General features: G+C 51.6%; 1 protein-coding gene across 1 annotated transcript in view; it reads right to left on the bottom strand.

Moving 5' to 3' along the window:
- Nucleotides 1–17733, bottom strand: part of Trappc10 (trafficking protein particle complex 10) — a 55973-nt gene that overhangs the window by 5012 nt on the left and 33228 nt on the right. The window contains exons 9-22 of the mRNA XM_013027357.1: nucleotides 16944–17090; nucleotides 14751–14865; nucleotides 14281–14357; nucleotides 13232–13323; nucleotides 11848–11988; nucleotides 11070–11182; nucleotides 9042–9556; nucleotides 7861–8002; nucleotides 6108–6266; nucleotides 5312–5541; nucleotides 4298–4398; nucleotides 3544–3670; nucleotides 2413–2583; nucleotides 295–472 (exon numbers count right to left, since the gene is read on the bottom strand). Coding sequence (XP_012882811.1) covers nucleotides 295–472; nucleotides 2413–2583; nucleotides 3544–3670; nucleotides 4298–4398; nucleotides 5312–5541; nucleotides 6108–6266; nucleotides 7861–8002; nucleotides 9042–9556; nucleotides 11070–11182; nucleotides 11848–11988; nucleotides 13232–13323; nucleotides 14281–14357; nucleotides 14751–14865; nucleotides 16944–17090 — 2308 coding nt within the window. The remainder of the gene's footprint in view (nucleotides 1–294; nucleotides 473–2412; nucleotides 2584–3543; nucleotides 3671–4297; nucleotides 4399–5311; nucleotides 5542–6107; nucleotides 6267–7860; nucleotides 8003–9041; nucleotides 9557–11069; nucleotides 11183–11847; nucleotides 11989–13231; nucleotides 13324–14280; nucleotides 14358–14750; nucleotides 14866–16943; nucleotides 17091–17733) is intronic.

The following is a 17733-nucleotide window of genomic DNA, read 5'->3' as shown; positions in this document are numbered from 1 at the left end:
GGGAGGGGTGAGGTGAGGAGGGCTGGGAGGAGCCTGGGGACAGGGGGAGGGGTGAGGTGAGGAGGGCTGGGAGGAGCCTGGGGACAGGGGGAGGGGTGAGGTGAGGGAGTGTTGGCTGTTGGCTGCCGAGCAGAGGGGTCTTGAAGCTGCTTTAGGAGTGAGGGCTGGACCCCGGTCACAGGCACAGAGCCACTGTTGGGCTCCAGGCGGGCTTCAGCCCGGCAGAAGAGTTCTGGTCACCAAGCCCAGGACTGCTGTGTAATGGCATGGTAGGGGACAGCGCTCAGGACGCACCTTCATACATGAGCTTGGTGGACAGGTAGTCATCAGATTCCACCAGTGCTTCGTCCTTGTCCACCTCCAGGAGGGCGGCCAGCCGTGTGATGGACACCTCCAGGGAGCAGAGCGAGCCAGTCCTACAGTACTGCGCTCCCGGAGCAGGCAGGATCTCGGCCTTCACTGTGTACAGAGTCTAGGCAGGAAGGGACAGAAAAGTTCAAAGGCAATAAAAGCCAGAGGCCGATGAAGGCCATGGGGGGCTGCTGCACAGCCTCACATCACCACGGCCCAGCCACTCGGGTCCAGACACGGAGACCTGGGAGGCCAACACCAGAGCCCGGCCAGCCTTCCCCGCATTATGGACATCAAGCATAGGATATCTCCCCGTGTCCTGGACTCCGACTATAACACTGCTTAGCTTGCTCCATCCATCTATTCATCTACATTTCTGAACTTACGTGTGTGTATTGTTGTGTTGACTGAGGTACTGGGATTTGAACCCAGGGCCTCACTTGCTGAGCCACCTCCCTGAGGTGTTTTAAAGCAAATTTGGGACAAGGTGGACTTCTCGCTCCCTGTGTCCAGTATGCATTACTAAAAGCTGTAGACAGCTTTTCTCCAGAGCACAGCATTACTACATCTAGAAAATGTACACCACGTCCTGGGTGCGGTGCAACCCCATCCAGAACATGCTTTCTCCATAACCAAGCTCCTCCTCCAGGGCTCGTCCTCCGCGCCCAGCATCAGCTCACCCACCCTGGCAAGGCCAGGGTGAAACCCACTGCCAGGGGCATGAGGCGGTGGCTGGGTGCTGAGGCCTGCCTTGCAGTCACAGTGAAACCGGCAACAGTGCAGGACCTCGGCCCTCAGCGCTGCCCAGGCTACACGATGTGGTTAGAAACCAGCCTCTTCAATCCCTGTGGCCAACAGATACCCAGCAATGGAGTCCAAACCCTCGGATGGAACCGGAGCTTCCAACCAATGACAGAGGCTCAATAGATTCGCTGCAGGGATGGGGGCTGTGGTCCCTCCCTTGCATCTCCCCTCCCCCGCCCCCCACACAAAGTAACTCAAAGCAGTCAGAGACCAGCTGTAAGCACAGAGGCTACAGAAGTCTTAGAAGAATCAGGATGAAAGCTTTAACGGCCTCGGGTAGGTAAGCGTGTCTTAGATCTGAAACTGAAGAGTTGGAGTCAAGAAAGAGAAACCAGAGTTCATCACAACTATAGTTCCAGTATTTTACAGTTAAAGTGTTTAAATTAAAAACAAAACACGTTACTGTTGCTGCTTAATAAAGGCTGGGTATGAAGTGTCAAGTAAAACATGAATGTCAAATAGTGTGGTTCAGGCAGGTGTGGAAAACTGCAATCAACATCTCAGATTAAAAAACCTGCCAAGTATCTTTTCTTTGTGTGTGTGTGTGTGTGTGTGTGTGTGTGTGTGTGTCTGTGTCTGTGTGTGTGAGAAACTCAGGGCCTGGGCACTGTCTCTGACATTTTTGCTCAAGACTGGCACTCTACCCCACTTGAGCTACAGTTCCGCTTCTGGCTTTTGGGCGGCTGAGTCAGTTTACTAACTTTCCTACCCAAATGGGCTTTGAACTTCAATCCTCCGACCTTAAGACTCCTAAGTGGCTAGGATGACAAGCATGAGCCACCAGTGCCCAGCTATACATCTGCGTTCTGTTGTGCTGGCATTAAGTCCCATGACCTGACAGAGCACGCACAGCTGGGCCTGGCCCAAGTTCCACACCACTGTAAGTTCCACACTCAGACTGGTTTCTACCAGTACTGAACAGGCAAATTCCCATATCTTGATTTTTGTTTTAAAGTCAGATCGCCCTCAGAAAGCAGTGCCTCGGGTAGGAGGCACTGATGGGCTGCGCACTGCAGGAGGGTGCGAAGCCAGCGAGCAGAGGTGTGTGTGTGGGCTCCAGACTGCCCACACTCGAGTGGGGACGTGAGCGGGGGGGGGGGGGGGCGTGCACACCACACCACGGCCAGTGCTGCTCAGCTGCTCACAGTGAACAAGTGCCCCCAAGCCTCTGCCTTACTACACCGAGATGCGCCTGGAAATCAGAGGGAATCACACTTCCCCGCCCCACGCCCACGGTCCAAATCATACATTACGTACAAAAAAGTTTTCCACTTGAAATTCGTATGTGTAGGGCTTTAAGGAGACGGACAGCTGTTCTCCAGCCGCTGGGGAGAATCCAACAGAGAAGCGGCCGTTCAGAGCGGGGGGAGGCTCCCGTGTCCACGTCAGCTCCCAGACGAAGAACACCGACTGCTTGCTGTGGATGTGCTGCAGAGAGCACAGGGAGTCAGGTCCCGAGCCGCCGAGGGCCCGGAGAACACGGATCCGGAGGGAGGGAAGCCAAGTCCCACTCCCCGGCTCATGGCATATGGGGATGGGGCAGAAACGTAAGGATGCTGGGCCAAGTTGGAGGAAGCAGGGAGTCTGTCTCTCCCTCTCCCTTCCTCTCACGCTGCTGCCTGCTCCCCCTCTCCCTCCCCAGTACAGTGAACAGCTCTGCTCCACCACGCACTCCGCACCATGAAATGCCGCCTCACCACAGGCGGAAAAGCAGCCCGCCAAGCAACCATGGACTGAAACCATGAGCCAAAGCAAATCCCTCCACTGAGTTGATTTCTCCAGGTGAAGGGGTGAAGACAGTCATCCACCAATTCCATCTTGACACCCACACCCACTACTCTCTACACACAGCCCCCTGAGAGGGAGCATGAGAGGGCAGCCCCAACCCTCGGCTGGACGCGATGCCCGCACTCCTGCTCAGCACGGGGTGGCCATGCCAAGCATTACTGGGCAAGTCTTCTGCAAATGAAGGCACCACTGGCAAGCCCCTGATGTTTCCAACACAGCAGCATTTACTGTCCAAAAGCGCCATAAGAAAAGGCAGTGCTCAGCCCGGCAGCGAGGACACGCCAGCCACACGGAACTGGCGCTCTTTCCTCAGGGGTGGCCCAGACCTTAACAGGAGACGAAGCACCACCTACATCTGCACAAGTCAGGCACAGTCAGGCAGGTCACGATTCAATGCTCTTTGCCTGATCCATTGCGGTGCTGTGTACCCCCCTCACCCCCAAAACCCACATGTGCACACACACAGCACAGGGGTCCACTGGTGGCCAGCCCTTCTGAATCAGCCTCCTCTGCACCATGAGCTCAACATCCAACCTGAGGGCACACGGCCCAGCACACCCGTCCCGAGGTCACGCTGGCCTCCAGAGCGCGTCTGTTTACCTGCTGGGGCTGCGTGCTCAGTGGTATTATCCGCAGGTCAGAAGCCTGGCCTGTGTCCTCCAGATTACTGTCTGACAGCTCAAAGTCGAGTTCTGACAAGTTCTGGACACAAACCTGGACATATTTCCTAAAACAGAAATAATGTGATTTTGGTATTTACAAATCTTATAAAGTACACTTTACTTTGTTAGGAGACCTCACTGACTAGGGAATCAGAACAGTGAAAGAAAAAGAAATACATATGTTTCCACATTTGACTTAAAACCTCCCCAAATCCTCTCAAGCAGTTGATTTCTATGGGAAGTGATTAGAGGGACAGTTCTGCTGTGGTTTTGTAAATGACATAGTCAGTTTCCCTACAACAAAGCATCAGCCCCAAAGGTCAGGTTCTCAGTAACTAGCGCTCACTAGCAGATGACAGGGAAAGTCATTCTTCAGCCAGAGAGCATACATCTAGCCAGTCCAGAATGACAGGTCTTCTGAAGGCTGAACAACGCAGTACACCAACAGGTGAATGACTTAGGACACTGAGAAGAGGTAAAAGGAGACTCTCCAGTGTACTCTGTGTCTGGACCCCAACTCAAATAAACTCTGAGACAGAGGGAAGAGGATAAATGGATTGGGTGAACAGGAACAAGGAGTGGCTGAGAACGGGCCTTGGCCATGGTTCTGTAAGGAAGTGTAATCAGGCAAGGCCCGACTTTGCATCGAGCAGTCTTGGGGAAGAAGCAGCCTGGCCTCATGTCTCTGTTACCGAGTTCCAGCAGAGAGCAGGGAGTGCGTGGTCCTGAAGGGCACGCTGAATGTCAGCGCGATGACAGTGGAGTAGATGGACCACGGGCAGTCAATGGACACCTGCAGGAAACAGAGGAACATGCTCAGCACACTTCCCGGGTGGCAAGTGCCCAGCGCTAGCAACTGCCAATCTCCTGCACACTTTATTATCACTTCCCTGCACATTCCTTAGAAAGGGAATCCTACTAAATGTATGCATGTGAGCTCGCCAGAAACCAACCAAACCTGGGATACAGAACTGGCGAGTTGTACCACTGCAGCCCCACACACTGAGGCCCCGAGCCAAGGGCCCCGGGAAGTACAGAGACAGGCGCCGCCAAGGGCTCCAGCAATCCCTAGCTACTCCAGCGGAGCATCCCACGCTACAGACGGTCCTAAAATATCGCTTGTGGACAGAGCGAGGAGTTCCCCAACGAGCAAGAGTAGACTTGGGTCTTAAGCTTTCCATGCATTCACACCCCTCCCTCCCTAAGGACCATGAGCTCCACCTCCTCTATTCCTTAAGGACTGAAACAGGAAACCATCCCGAGTTTATGTCACAGTCTCTTCTAAGTGAATGACTGGCGTCTGAGACTTTTGTCCTGCTGCTCCTGTGCCATGCGGGGCAGGTCAAAGGCCCTCAGGAGAGCGCCTGTGTCAGGGGGTGGACAGACAAGCCCATGGAACACGGGTCCCCCTCTCAAGCTGACTCCCGTGTGCCTGGGTGCACGGCCAGAGCTCGCACACAGCTATTAAACGTCAGCTCAAAAACCCATTGCGACTGCGTCTTCTGGCCCAGCCATGAAACACAACCCTGTCGTTACACCACAGTAATACGGGCTGTCTTTCCCCAAGCCAGGGTGGGCGGTCAGGCAGGCCTGCTGCACATGGTGGAGCTCCGCAGGAGAGGACCCGGGACGGGGAGTGCTGTGTCTCCCACGTCTGATGAGCGGAAGCTGCCACCGTAACACTATGGCTTGCGGCCCCCCCCTACCTTGTGGTCCATGGTGATCATACCAACGGCAGCTCTCTGCCCATCCTTCTGCTTCCCGGGGGGCTCCGGTGAGGCCAGCACGCTGCTCTCCACCCCAGCGGCGGGAGCCGAAGGGGACGACAAAACCTCCAGCTCAAACTCAATCACGTGGTACGCAGGTGCAGCAGGGAGGCCGATGCTTGTGACCTTGTCAGAGGACTGGATCCGGAGCAGCGCGGTGGAGGACTCCTCTGTGGGAGACAAAGCCCCCTCAGCACCCTGCTTCATCCGTTCTTCCCACCGTCAGTGCAGACCTGGCATGAGATGCCCCAGAGCCCCACGGAGCTGGATGCAAGGGGAGAGGCAAGGAAATCCCAGAAAGACGCAGGACGGGGCTCAGCAGAGGGGCTGGCAGCTCACAGCACCACCCTCGGGTGAAGACAGGGGCAGTTTCCACAAGGAGCACACATCCTGGCACCATGTCCGCCTGCTCCACCCCACCCCAGAGGCCTTCCTCCTCCGTGAGGCTCAGGCCTACTCAGGACAGGACCCCTCAAGAGTCTGATCTGACGTGACGGACGGGTAGCCAAGGCTGGTGAGGTGCTCAACAGAGCCGGCCAGCCACGAGGCCGCCCCCCGCTTCCCAGCAGTCAGCAGCAGCCGGCGCCCAGTCCACCATGAACATGACCTCAGGTGCCACGGAGGCCAGCAGGGAACATGCAAAGTGTCAGGACGTGTGGGCTGGGGCAGCAGTGCCAGCCACTCTCACTTCCTCGCGCGGGGGACATGGTTTGTCTACGCCACATGCCTGCCTCACCTCTCGAGTTGGAATAGATCATGGCTCTGTTTTCCGCCTGGCACAGGATGAGCATGGCTTCTGCGTTGCTGAGCTGGAGGCTGTCCCCATTTCTCACTGTATAATGGCCAGTAGTGACAGTAAACTTGACCTTCTGAGGAATGCCAGCCAAAAGGCTATCTAAAGGGAATAAAATGGCAATTAGCACTGCTCAACCCGGATAAGAGGCTGCCGAGGCCCACATAGAGGATCCACGGCACTGTTTCCTTTACTGCGGACACTTGCTTGCTCATCTTGGATACTGCTCAGTCTTCTGCACTCCCTAGCCCCCTAAATGCTACAACCTGTAGCACTAGGGGAGGAGAGCCTGGGTGTCCATGTGGTCTAGAGTGACTGTGACTGAGAGTCTCGAGAACACAGGTCACCATGGGGAGCGGGGCGCCTTGGACCTCCCTGATTTTGATTCAGAAGTAGCAAAGCAAGGACAGCTGTGTCTCTCGCCACAATCAAAAGTGAGCTCAACTCAAGCCCCACGACTGACAAAAAAAAAAAAAAAAAAAGAGAGATCTTTCATGTGATTGTTTCTAACATATTTATAAGATTAAGTCTTTGCTGCCTTGTATGTCCCTCCCCCATGGTATAACCCCTGCTTTCACTATATATGATGTTGGTATATGTGGAGAAGGGAAAAAACAAATTGTTAAAACAGGGATACAGGAGGACCCATTGCAACAATGAGATGTACAAGTCGTTATGTCAAGAAACAAATTTTACAACTTTGGGGGGGAGGGGAGGAGGGGAGGATGGGAAGGGATGGGAAGGAGAAACAAAGGAGGAGGCTACAATGCTTGATAAGAAATGTGCTCATTATCTTACCCATGTAATTGTAACCCCTCTGTACAGTATTTTCACAATTAAAAAAATTGTCAAATATTAAAAAAAAAAGTGAGCTCAAGTCTCTGAGAATCCTGCTGTGGAGGGTGGGGGAAGGAGGAGAGAGGAACAAGAAGCACAAAGACAAGAGAGGGAGGCAAAGGCGGCAGGAAGGGGTTGGCAGAGGCAGGAAGAGAGACTGCTGTGGATGTCTCTGCAGGGTTCCAAAGCAGGAAGACTGAGAACTGGGCTTCAATTAAAAAAAGTTCCCTTGTTCCTTTAAACTGTAAAGGAGGAAAGGAGGCTACGGATGTGCTAGGGACATCTTCTTAGGAGCTGGCAGGACACTGGAGGAGCAGCAGGCCTGGCTTGGGAGAGAAGACAGGGCGCACACGTGGGTTTGGGTACAGGGTGTATTCCCCCACAGTGGAAGAAACAAACAAGCACAACATGCCCAGCCGAAGGGAGGCCCAGCCTTCACTTACTAGTGTTTAATAAAGGCCTTCCGGTCTTTAGCCATTGGAGACGGCCAGCTCCTTCTAACTTAGACCTTATTTGAACGGCCAGTAGCTCGGAATAACAACGCCGGGTGAGGGTTTCCAGGGAAGTCTTAGCAGCCCAGGCAACACCCTGTTGCTCAGCATCTAAAGGGAGCACCAGCTGGGAGCTTGCACAGCTCCCGGCGGCAGACCCTGCCTGCCTGACAGCTGGCTATCTTTTCTGCTTTCTTATTCTCAAAACTCCAGTTAAAAATGTAGCATTTCTGGGCAACTCATGTCAGTCCATTGGCTCCGGACAGAATTTCCACTACATTAGCCTGGGTATTCCCGGAAGGCAGGGGGCCGCGGCCGGAGAGAGGAAGGCAGCCCCCCTGAGCCACCTCCTGAGTGGCTGTACTCACCGGCCAGAGGCTCCACGTGCAGCTGGGGCTCCTGAGAGTACACGTCATACTGCACGATGGGGTAGATGTGCGGAAGGACGAACCACACAGGGCCCACTGAGGCGCACAACTGCCGGAGCGTATACGTTCCAGGCTCCTTGGCCTAGGGTCAAAAATCAGGCACTTGGAAAGATGGCCACCTATTTGTGGTTACAAGCTTCCTTGTAAGACCGAATGTGATCTCTTCCAAATGCCTGTCTTCTTTCCCTCCTAGCCCTCTGCCTGGGCATCTGGTCTGCACTTGGACTGTTCCAACAGGTCCTCCCAAACCTGGATTTTTCTGAGCAGCTGATGCTTCAGTCTGGACTCAAGATTACGCATGAGTTTGTTTGTTGGTGTTTGTTTGCTCATGGCACACCGTGAAGGTCCTTGCAAGAGCGGGTCAGCAGATGCAAGGCCTGCTCGGGGTAAGAGCAGGCCACGTGGGACTGAGAATGCCCCTTCCTGCCTCCCCACCCACTCAAGAGAGCCGCATACACAGGGAATGCTGCAGCAGAGGAAAATGGGCCAAAAGCAACTGCTCCAGCCCACGCAGACACAAAAGGAGGACATTCACCAAGAGTGGACTGCTTTCTTTGAAATCTCAGTTTAATGAGGGTAACTCAATACACAAAGGAAATGGTTAACTAAATCTACTAATCCTATTTGATAAAAAGAACGTATATAACAAACTTCATTCAAAATCCACAAGGCCTAGGAAGGTGGCTCAGTGGTAGAGCGCTTGCCTGGCATGCATAAGGCCCTAGGTTTGATTCCTCAGCACCACATAAGCAGAAAAAGCCGGAAGTGGTGCTGTGGCTCAAGTGGTAGAGTGCTAGCCTTGAGCTGAAGAGCTGAGGGACAGCACCCAGACCCAGAGTTCAGGCCCCATGACCGACAGACAAAAAAAAAAAAAAAAAATCCAACAACAGCCAAAATGTGTAGGAAATGTTTTATGTCTGGGGTGCAGCAGCAGTGGTAGAAGGCTTGTTTAGCAAGCACGAGACACCAAGTTCAAGCCCCAGTATGGGGGGGAGGGGGAATTTGGAATTTTTTAGGTCACTGTCATTTTCGTTAAGGACAAAGAGGAAAGCACAGGGAAGCAGGCGGAGCCCCACCCCCACCCAGCCTGCCTCCCCCAGGGACGCAGGCAGAGCCCATACCTGAGTCCTGAAGGTGACCCTGTTGGCCCCCGGCTCCAGGGTCACGCTGCTGCACTTCAGCACGTGGGCCCCGTCCTCCAGGGCCACCCCGGAGGCTGTCTCTAGGGACGAGCCACTTTCCTGCCTCCGCAGGAGCACATGCACATTTCTGCAAATGATCCCGGTGGTGGTGAGAGAGCTGTCCGAAGGGCTTCTCTCGAACATCTCCGACAGCTCCAGTGCGGGCAGGCTGCTCTGCGAGGCAGGGAATGGCGAGGCCTCACTGGGGAATTTAATGATCCCGTTGGACGTCTTGTGCTTGGTGAGCCATTCCGCCGTCTTCCGGTAACTGTTTTTCTCGATGCTGAAGTGGACGTTGACAGCAATCTGGTCCATGTGGACAGGAACAGGCATCTGGCTGCACAAGGTTATTTCCAGGGACAAAATGCCACCCGCGTGGACCACAGCATTTGAAGGGTCAAAATGCAGATCGCGCAGCTGTGCGAAGGAGTGCATGGGCAGTACCACCTTGTGACCTGCAAGCACACACCATCATGCCTGCACCCGCCCTGCCGTGCAGAGAGCAAGACCACCACAAAGACGCGGCCACAACGCAGCAGAAACTGCCTAGGAGTGTGGAGGGCAGGGGAAGTGTAACACCAGCAGATACAGGGGGTTGGAAGTCTGCTGGGACAATTCTGAGAACCACAGGGCGACGAGCTTCCCAATGCCAAAATAACACACCAGCAGTCCCGCTTATAGAGTTCATCTTTTTAAAAAACAATTCTAGGGGCCCTGGGTTCCATTCCTCAGCACCACATAAACAGAAAAGCCGGAAGCAGCACTGTGGCTCAAGTGGTAGAGTGCTAGCCCTGAGCTGAAGAGCTGGGGGACAGCACCCAGGCCCCCAGTTCAAGCCCCAGGACCGGAAGAAAGAAAAACCACCTAAAAACAATTCTAACACTCTCCTATACACTTAATATTCTCAAGGAAAGTTCTCAGAGCCAGTTCAAATGAGTCTATCAGATGGCACGCAAATTCTATCTCAGCAAAGCCAGTTTACACAGGTCTATCAGACGGCACATGAATTCTATCTCAGCAAAGAGAAAAGTCAGTGCCTTAAAAAAAAAGGGCACTGGTGGCTCACGCCCATCATCCTAGTTACTCAGGAGGCTGACCTATGGCTCACGCCTGTCATCCTAGCTATTCAGGAGGCTGACCTATGGCTCACGCCTGTTATCCTAGCTACTCAGGAGGCTGAGATCTGAGGATTGCAGTGCAAAGCCAGCCCAGTGAGAAAGCCTGTGAGACTTATCTCCAGTTAACCACCAGAAAACCAGAAGTGTCTCTTTGGCTCAAAGTGGTAGAATGCTAGCCTTAAGCAACAGAGCTTAGGGACAGCACCCAGACCTCCAGTTCAAGCCCCATGGCCAACAACAAAAACAACAACAACAAAAACAACAACAACAAAAATTGACAAAAGTAACTCTTCTAAATTACAAGAGAGTCAGATGTAATAACCAACAACATATGTGCCTTGTTGAAATCTAAAAATAAACTGTGTGGAAGAAATTTTAAAGACAACTCGGGCGCCAGGTGCCTGTGGCTCATGCCTGTAATCCTAGCTACTCAAGAGGCTGTGATCTGAGGATTGTGGTTCAAAGCCAGCCCGGGGAAGGAAAGTCTGTGAGACCCTTATCTCTAATTAACCACCAGAAAACCAGAAGTGGTGCTGTGGCTCAAGGTGAGCTGAAGAGCTCAGGGACCACCGCCCAGGCCCAGAGTTCAAGCCCCACGGCCACCACCACCACCACCACCAACAAAAGACAATTAGGGTAATCTTAATTGATATTGCCCGTGTTCCCTTGGGCATCTTCCTCATATGTGGTGGCACACCCTACATGTGCAGTGTGAGAGCGCAGGGCAGTCTGGGAAAGTGCATCCCGTGTTTTTGCCACACACCAGGTGAACTGCTGCCTCCAGGGAGTGGGGCTATCTCACATTATTCTTCTTAAGTCTCTGTGGACAGACTAGGAACACAGGTCTTACCAGGGCTGCCCTCCTGGCGGCTGGCAAAGCTGAGTATCTCCTGGCAGAAGTACTTCCGCTCCTCCTCAGTCAGGCAGCGGTCGCTGGCCAGAAGGCTGCTGGTCTGCAGGTAACTGGAGTGGACGGTTAAGGCCTGGAGGGCTTCACGTGAAGGAGACTGGGAGTAGAGGGCTTCAGAAGGTTTCTCTGGCCTTCGAAGTGTGATCCAGAGAATAGTATTCTTTTTATTAAAAAGTGATTAGAGCCAGAAAAGGCCAGAAGTGGCACTGTGGTTCAAATGGTAGAGTGCTAACCTTGAGCAAAAGAAGCTCAGAGACAGCACCTATGCCTGGAGTTCAAGCCCCAGGACTGGGGGAAAAAAAAAACCACAGAAAAATTAGAAGCCAGGCACTGGTGGCTCATACCTGTAACCCTAGCTACTAACTAAGGAGGTTGAAATCTGAGGATCACAGCTCAACACCAGCCTGTACAAGAATGTGAGGCTTTTATTTCCAATAAACAAGTGGGGCTGCGGCTCAAGTGGTAGAGTGTTCATCTTGAGCTGAAGAGCTCAGGGAAGTGCCCAGGCCCAGAGTTCAAGCCCCACAACTGCGGGGGGGAGACAGGGATAGGGAGAGGAGACAGGACATTGACCCGGCATTTCGTTCACATTCTACTGTTAATATGTGTGCATGGGACAGTATTTCTCTCTTTAGTATTATGTGCTTACTCATCACGAATAGGGCTGCTATACTATACAAAAGTTTTCCTATTTCATGAAACTGGATTTAAAGGATACTTTTCCATTTGCCCAAGGTGTTTTTGGCATTCAGCTAATTGCTTCCGTGTGTGCGTGACGGGCAGGACCCAGCCCTCAGCCAGGTAATTTTTCAAAGCTCCCTGAAGATAGACTTCTGCCTTTTGCGGAGACTTCTTCCTCCTTCCAGAGTCAACAGACAAGCTTGTCAGGGCTCCGAACCTCAGCACACACAGCCTCAGCTGCCCACTGTGCCTCAGTTCTTGCCACCAGAGATACAGGCCCCGTCTCTACGCCATCCTTCCTGCCATGGTCCCAGGAGGAAGCCATGGAAGGGACTGGCCGGGGAGATCCAAGAAACAGCTCCTCGTGGTGCCAACACAATGGCGCGAGTCATAGCAGTATCACCTTTCTGACGGAGTCTGGGCTGAGTGAGCAAGAGCAGTGTGCTCACTCCTTCACGTGGACAGAGGGTACAGCACAGCCCCCTCAGGGCCAAGTGCCAGCCGCCACACAGCAAGCAGAGGTATGACGCCACACCCCTCACACCTGTACACATTTTGCACAGGAAGTACACAGGGACACAGAGAGCCACAAAGGACTAACCTAGCAACACATGAACTCCCTGTACAGGACTGGAAGGTGTGACTTCCACAGCATCGTCTGGGGCCTCACTCCAAACACATTCAAGAGCCCAATGCTAGACCTGAGCCCACAGTGACCCAGCTGCGATGGGCGTCAGCTGCTCCCACTGCTGGGGCTTTACTCAGCCCATCAGACCCCTGTCCAGCAACCTCGTCAGTTCAGGTAGATTATACTCTTTCCGTGTCATCTACTGCAAGCTTACTAAAGACTGATTTCAAGACCTCACTTCAACTATGCATTATTTTGGGGAAACATGAACAGCGATCTTCCCCTCTGTAACGCATCTCTTGTCAGGATGGTGAGCAGCAGTGACCCTGCCGGCCAGGTCTTCTCCACCACCGTCTGATTCCATCACACTGATAGAAACAGGCTCAACTGGGCATCTCCTCTGGGGAATCAACACCAAAGCTGGAGAGGAGGCTCTGTGGTCTCCCTCAGACCATCCCTGTGCCCATGCCCAAGGTACGTGGCTCACGCCACTGGCCTTGAGACTGACCGTCCTGCTGAGACGGGTGTCGTGTGTGTGTGTGTTGAAAATTAGACAAACTTAATTAAACAAAAGTACTTCAAAGTAGCAGGGCCCTCAATGCTGTGTTAAGGGCAACAAGTAAAAAAGGCTCTCCATTTGGTTTTCAGAAGTAAAAAGCGAAGCAATTTAGCAGTTAACAGACTCTACATTTTCAAATCCACAGATTCATGTAGACTGTACACTAGCTCCACACATAAACTTTTCACTGTACTTGTGAAATGCTTCCAATTCAAGAAGGAGAAGATGCATTACATGTAAAATTCCGCCAGGTCCTTCCCGACGAGCTTGGCGGAGCGGAGTCTCCCGACGCTTGTGTGCATCTCGATGGTGGTATGGGACAGGTCCTGAGGACAGGTTTTACAAAAGCAGAATTATGTACCTGAATCTTGCATTCGCTAATCAAAAGCAGAAGCAAATGATGTCATCAATCGTGTAACTTTTTTTACGTGGTATCTACTTCTGCACTGTTTTTAAGTAATACGTAATATGTGTTTACGAAGTTGGTAACTTTTATATATGTTCAGAAGCACAATAATGAAATCCTTGGGCTGGGAAGGTGGCTCAGTGGTAGAGCGCTTGCCTTGCATGCATAAGGCCCTGGGTTCGATTCCTCAACACCACATAAGCAGAAAAAGCTGGAAGTGGCGCTGTGCTCAAGTGGTAGAGTGCTAGCCTTGAGCTGAAGAGCTGAGGGACAGCACCCAGGCCCAGAGTTCAGACCCCACGACCAGACCCAAAAATAAATAAATAAATAACTATGAAATCCTCATGGACTCACTCAGCACAGACTGGTGTCTGGTACCATGACTGGCTGGCACCGTCTCCTCCTGTTTGTGTGCAGGGATGCCCCATCACAACGTAGTCTCAAATGCTCCCCAGGTCTCGGAGCCCAGCTGACAGCCCTCTGCCACCCTCCCACCGCCCACCTGCTCTGCTTTCTGAAGTCTAATTGAACCCTTTTCAAATCAAGTACAATAGCTCTATCCAAGTTCAAATGGTTCCTTTATGCAAAGAAAATTATTCATTACCCTCTCTTAGAATTTCTCCTATTCAAAGGGCAAAGTCATTTTGAACCAAATTTAAAGTACACAGGTTGTGTTCATGCCTAATTACGGCACCACAAGAAACTCTGAAGATTTGATACACAATTATCCCATGTTTATACACAGCTCCCTAGGATAGCAGAGCGACCACTAGGCTCACAAGCAGGAGGTGTTTAGTACCAGCTCACCCCAATTCCCAAGACCACAAGGAAAAGCAAAGCCAGTGGAGGTGGAGGTGCCCCGAGGCTGGACACTTACCAAGTAGTGCTTTTCAAAAGCTTCCACTGATGACAACGCTTCCTTGAGTTTCTTATAAGGACTCTGGGCTGTGTTGGCTTAAACGGAAAAGAAACAAGAATCTTTATTCATCTGGAGCAAGTACAGGTATACCCACTGACATCTGCCTTCCAACTGAGGGGCGATCGACTCATCTGACTCCGGGGAAATGACCAACTCAGCCCTGCCAGTGAGCCTACGTTGTTAGGATGTCTGCTCTTCCCCAAGAAATATATGCATGAAACAGTCTGAACCCTTCTAGTGACACTTCTCTCAGCTCTGAGTCAGACTCTTCAGAAACCCGTATTACAAATGCTCGCATCTGAATCTGGAACGGTCTTGGGTTCACACGGTGCGGCACGATGTGCTCCCCGTCCCCAGCGGACCAGCAGCCACGCGTGGCAGCCAGCCCACAGGGGCTCTTCACCATGCATTAGCAGCAGCAGCAGTACCTGTTTCAGGTCGTTCTGCTCCCAGACCCGCCAAAAGGTCAACTGTCCTATTGAGATCCTCTGAGTTAGGTCCTTTTTCTGACACAAGTCCACAGAGATAGCCCAAGGATTTTAGCTGTTGAGATAAATCCACAATTTCAATCCATTAGCTATAAAAATCAGCAGTCAGAATTCATGAATTCTAATAGAAAAACTTCCAAGCCCTGCTAGATTCTAGGAGAAACTTGGCTTTCTTAACCAAATGATTAAAATCTGGATATAAAAGTGCACTTTACACAATAGCCAAGATGTGGAAATAGCACAGATGGCCTACAACAGATGAGCAGATCCAAAAAAATGTGAATCAAGGGGATTGGGAAGATGGCTCAGTGGTAGAGTTCATTTCCTTGCAAACATGAGGCCCTGGGTTTGATTCCTCAGCACCATGTAAGCAGAAAAAGCCAGAAGTGGTGCTGTGACTCAAGTGGTAGAGCGTTAGTCTTGAGCTAAAGAGCTGAGGGACAGTACCAGACCCAGAGTTCAGGCCCCAAGACTGACAAAAAAAAATAATAATAATAAAATTAAATTAAAAAAATATATATATAGATAATGGAAAGTTACACGGCCATTAGAAAGAATAGTATAATGTCATTTGTAGGGAAATGGATGGACCTAGAACAATCAGGTTAAGTGAGGTAGCCAAGGTCAGAGAGACACATGGCACATGTTTCTCTTATATGTGGGAGCTAGATCTAAAATACATGGGATATAACAAATTATACAAATCTTTAGGCATTCCCAAACCATGAGACCAAAGGAGATACTTTTAGGAGAGGAACACAGGCATAATGCCTATGTGCATCTGATCGTACAACATAATATTTATCAAAATGAACTCCAGGAAATGAAAACAAGAGGCTTTTTTCTTTTTGCCATTTTTTTCTTTTTGTTCTGTTTGTTCATTTACATATATTGGAGAGTTAGAGGGGGTACAGAAATGGAGGGACAAAGGGTGAACAAATGCAACAGTGGTACTCACTTGATACTATGTTGAAAATGAACTATCCAACTTGTGTGTGGGGGGGGAGGGGAATGGGAGGGAAAAGCTGGGAGAGATCCAGGAAGGTGTGACACTGCCCAAAAAGAAATGTACTCTTGGCCAAGTGCTGGTGGCTCACTCCTATAATCCTACCTACTCAAGAGGCTGAGATCTGAGCATCATAGTTCAAAGCCAGCCTGGGCAGGAAAGTCCATGAGACTAATCTCCAATTAATGGCCAGAAGACCGGAAGTGACATTGTGGCTGTAAGTGGTAGAGTGCTAGCCTGGAGCGAAAGAGGTCAGATAGCACCTAGGCCCGAGTTCAAGCCCCGTAACCAACCAAAAAGAAAAAAAAGAAAAGAAATGTACTCTTTACTCGACCTTTGTGACTGTAACCCCTCTGTATATAACATTTATAACAATAAAAATTTTAAAAACTAAAAAGACCACTTCCTTAAAAATAAAAGACATTTTATTAAAGTTTTTGGGGGGCATTTTTTTTTTGTCAGTCATGGGGCTTGAACTCTGGGCCTGGGCGCTGTCCCTCAACTCTTCAGCTCAAGGCGAGCGCTCTACCACTTGAGCTACAGCGCCACTTCCGCTTTTCTGGTGGTTTATTGGAGATAGGAGTCTCATGGTCTCTCCTGCCCGGGCTGGCTTTGAACCGGGATCCTCAGATCTCAGCCTCCTGAGTAGCTAGGATGACAGGCGTGAGCCACCAGCACCTGGCTTTGGGGGCATTTTAATGGGATCGTCCCAAACCCAAACATGTTCTACCCAGTCCCAGTGTGCCTCTGATGTTGTTGGTCTCCTGCCTGTTAATATTCACCTACCTGCAATCCAAGCTCCTAGGCTACTGTGAGCCCCAGCCCGGGCCCAGCTCTAGGCAGCTCCTGGCACAACACAGGCCCCACACGCTGGGTGCTGCCTCACCTCCTGACCCACCGTATCCTGACCCACAGCCATGTGTTCAGCACAGACAGAGCGAGCACCTGCCGCGTGCGGAACAACCTCCTGCGTGGAAAGGAAGCCCGGCCCTGTGGCTGCGTCCACACGCGTGGACACATGGTCATGAGTGCCGCCATGGAAAGAGCTAGCCTGCTTCCACAGCGGGTGACCCCTGGCACGGAGGCACCAGCAGGCAGAGCAGGCGCTGCACGCTGGCAGTGGGTACCTTTTCCGTGGCATAGCTCCACAGTCCCACCATGTGAGCAATGTTGGAGTCTATCTGTGCCCGGTCACAGCAACCTTCTATCCTCTGCAACACCTCCAAACAGCTCAGAAACACCCAGCAGTCCAGAGCGCCGGGCGGGACGGACACCTGCAGAAGCACAAAGTATGGGCACTGAGGACGCAGAAGAGCACAGAAACCCACACGCCAGCACCGGGCCAGGGTCGCCAGCCCCAACGCCACAGGGCCAGGCCCCAGCCCATACAAGAACGAACCTCTGGGCTCAGATTACAGGCGGTAATGAACTGATTTAGCAGAAATACAACTTTCATGAAACAAACTCGAAGACAGGGAAACAAAAGACTTTTTTTAGTGTGTAGTTTTTGATCATTCTGTCTTCTTTACCTTATTTGTGGTGTACTGATGTAGATACCTTTGGGAGGGTGCAGAGGAGGGCACAGAACTGGAGGAAAAGAGGGTGAGGAAGTGTAGTAGTGGAGCTCCCTGGACATTCGTAGAAGTGAACTATTCAATTCACGGTGGAGGCAGAAAGATGGGGCTGGGAGAGAACGAGGAAACAGAAGACACCATACAACAGGAAGTGTACTCATTACCTGACTCAAGTAAGCGTAATCCCTCTATATGTCATCATTTTAATAACAATAAAATAAATTCATTAAAAAAAAGAAATCCAGGGGCTGGGAAGGTGGCTCAGTGGTAGAGCGCTTGCCTTGCATGCTTGAGGCCCTGGGTTCGATTCCTCAGCACCACATAAGAAAAAAGCCAGAAATGG

Source organism: Dipodomys ordii, unplaced genomic scaffold (genome assembly GCF_000151885.1).
Source record: "Dipodomys ordii isolate 6190 unplaced genomic scaffold, Dord_2.0 Scaffold103, whole genome shotgun sequence".
NCBI classification, from domain to species: domain Eukaryota; kingdom Metazoa; phylum Chordata; class Mammalia; order Rodentia; family Heteromyidae; genus Dipodomys; species Dipodomys ordii.
This window is presented reverse-complemented; position numbering and strand designations above follow the sequence as displayed.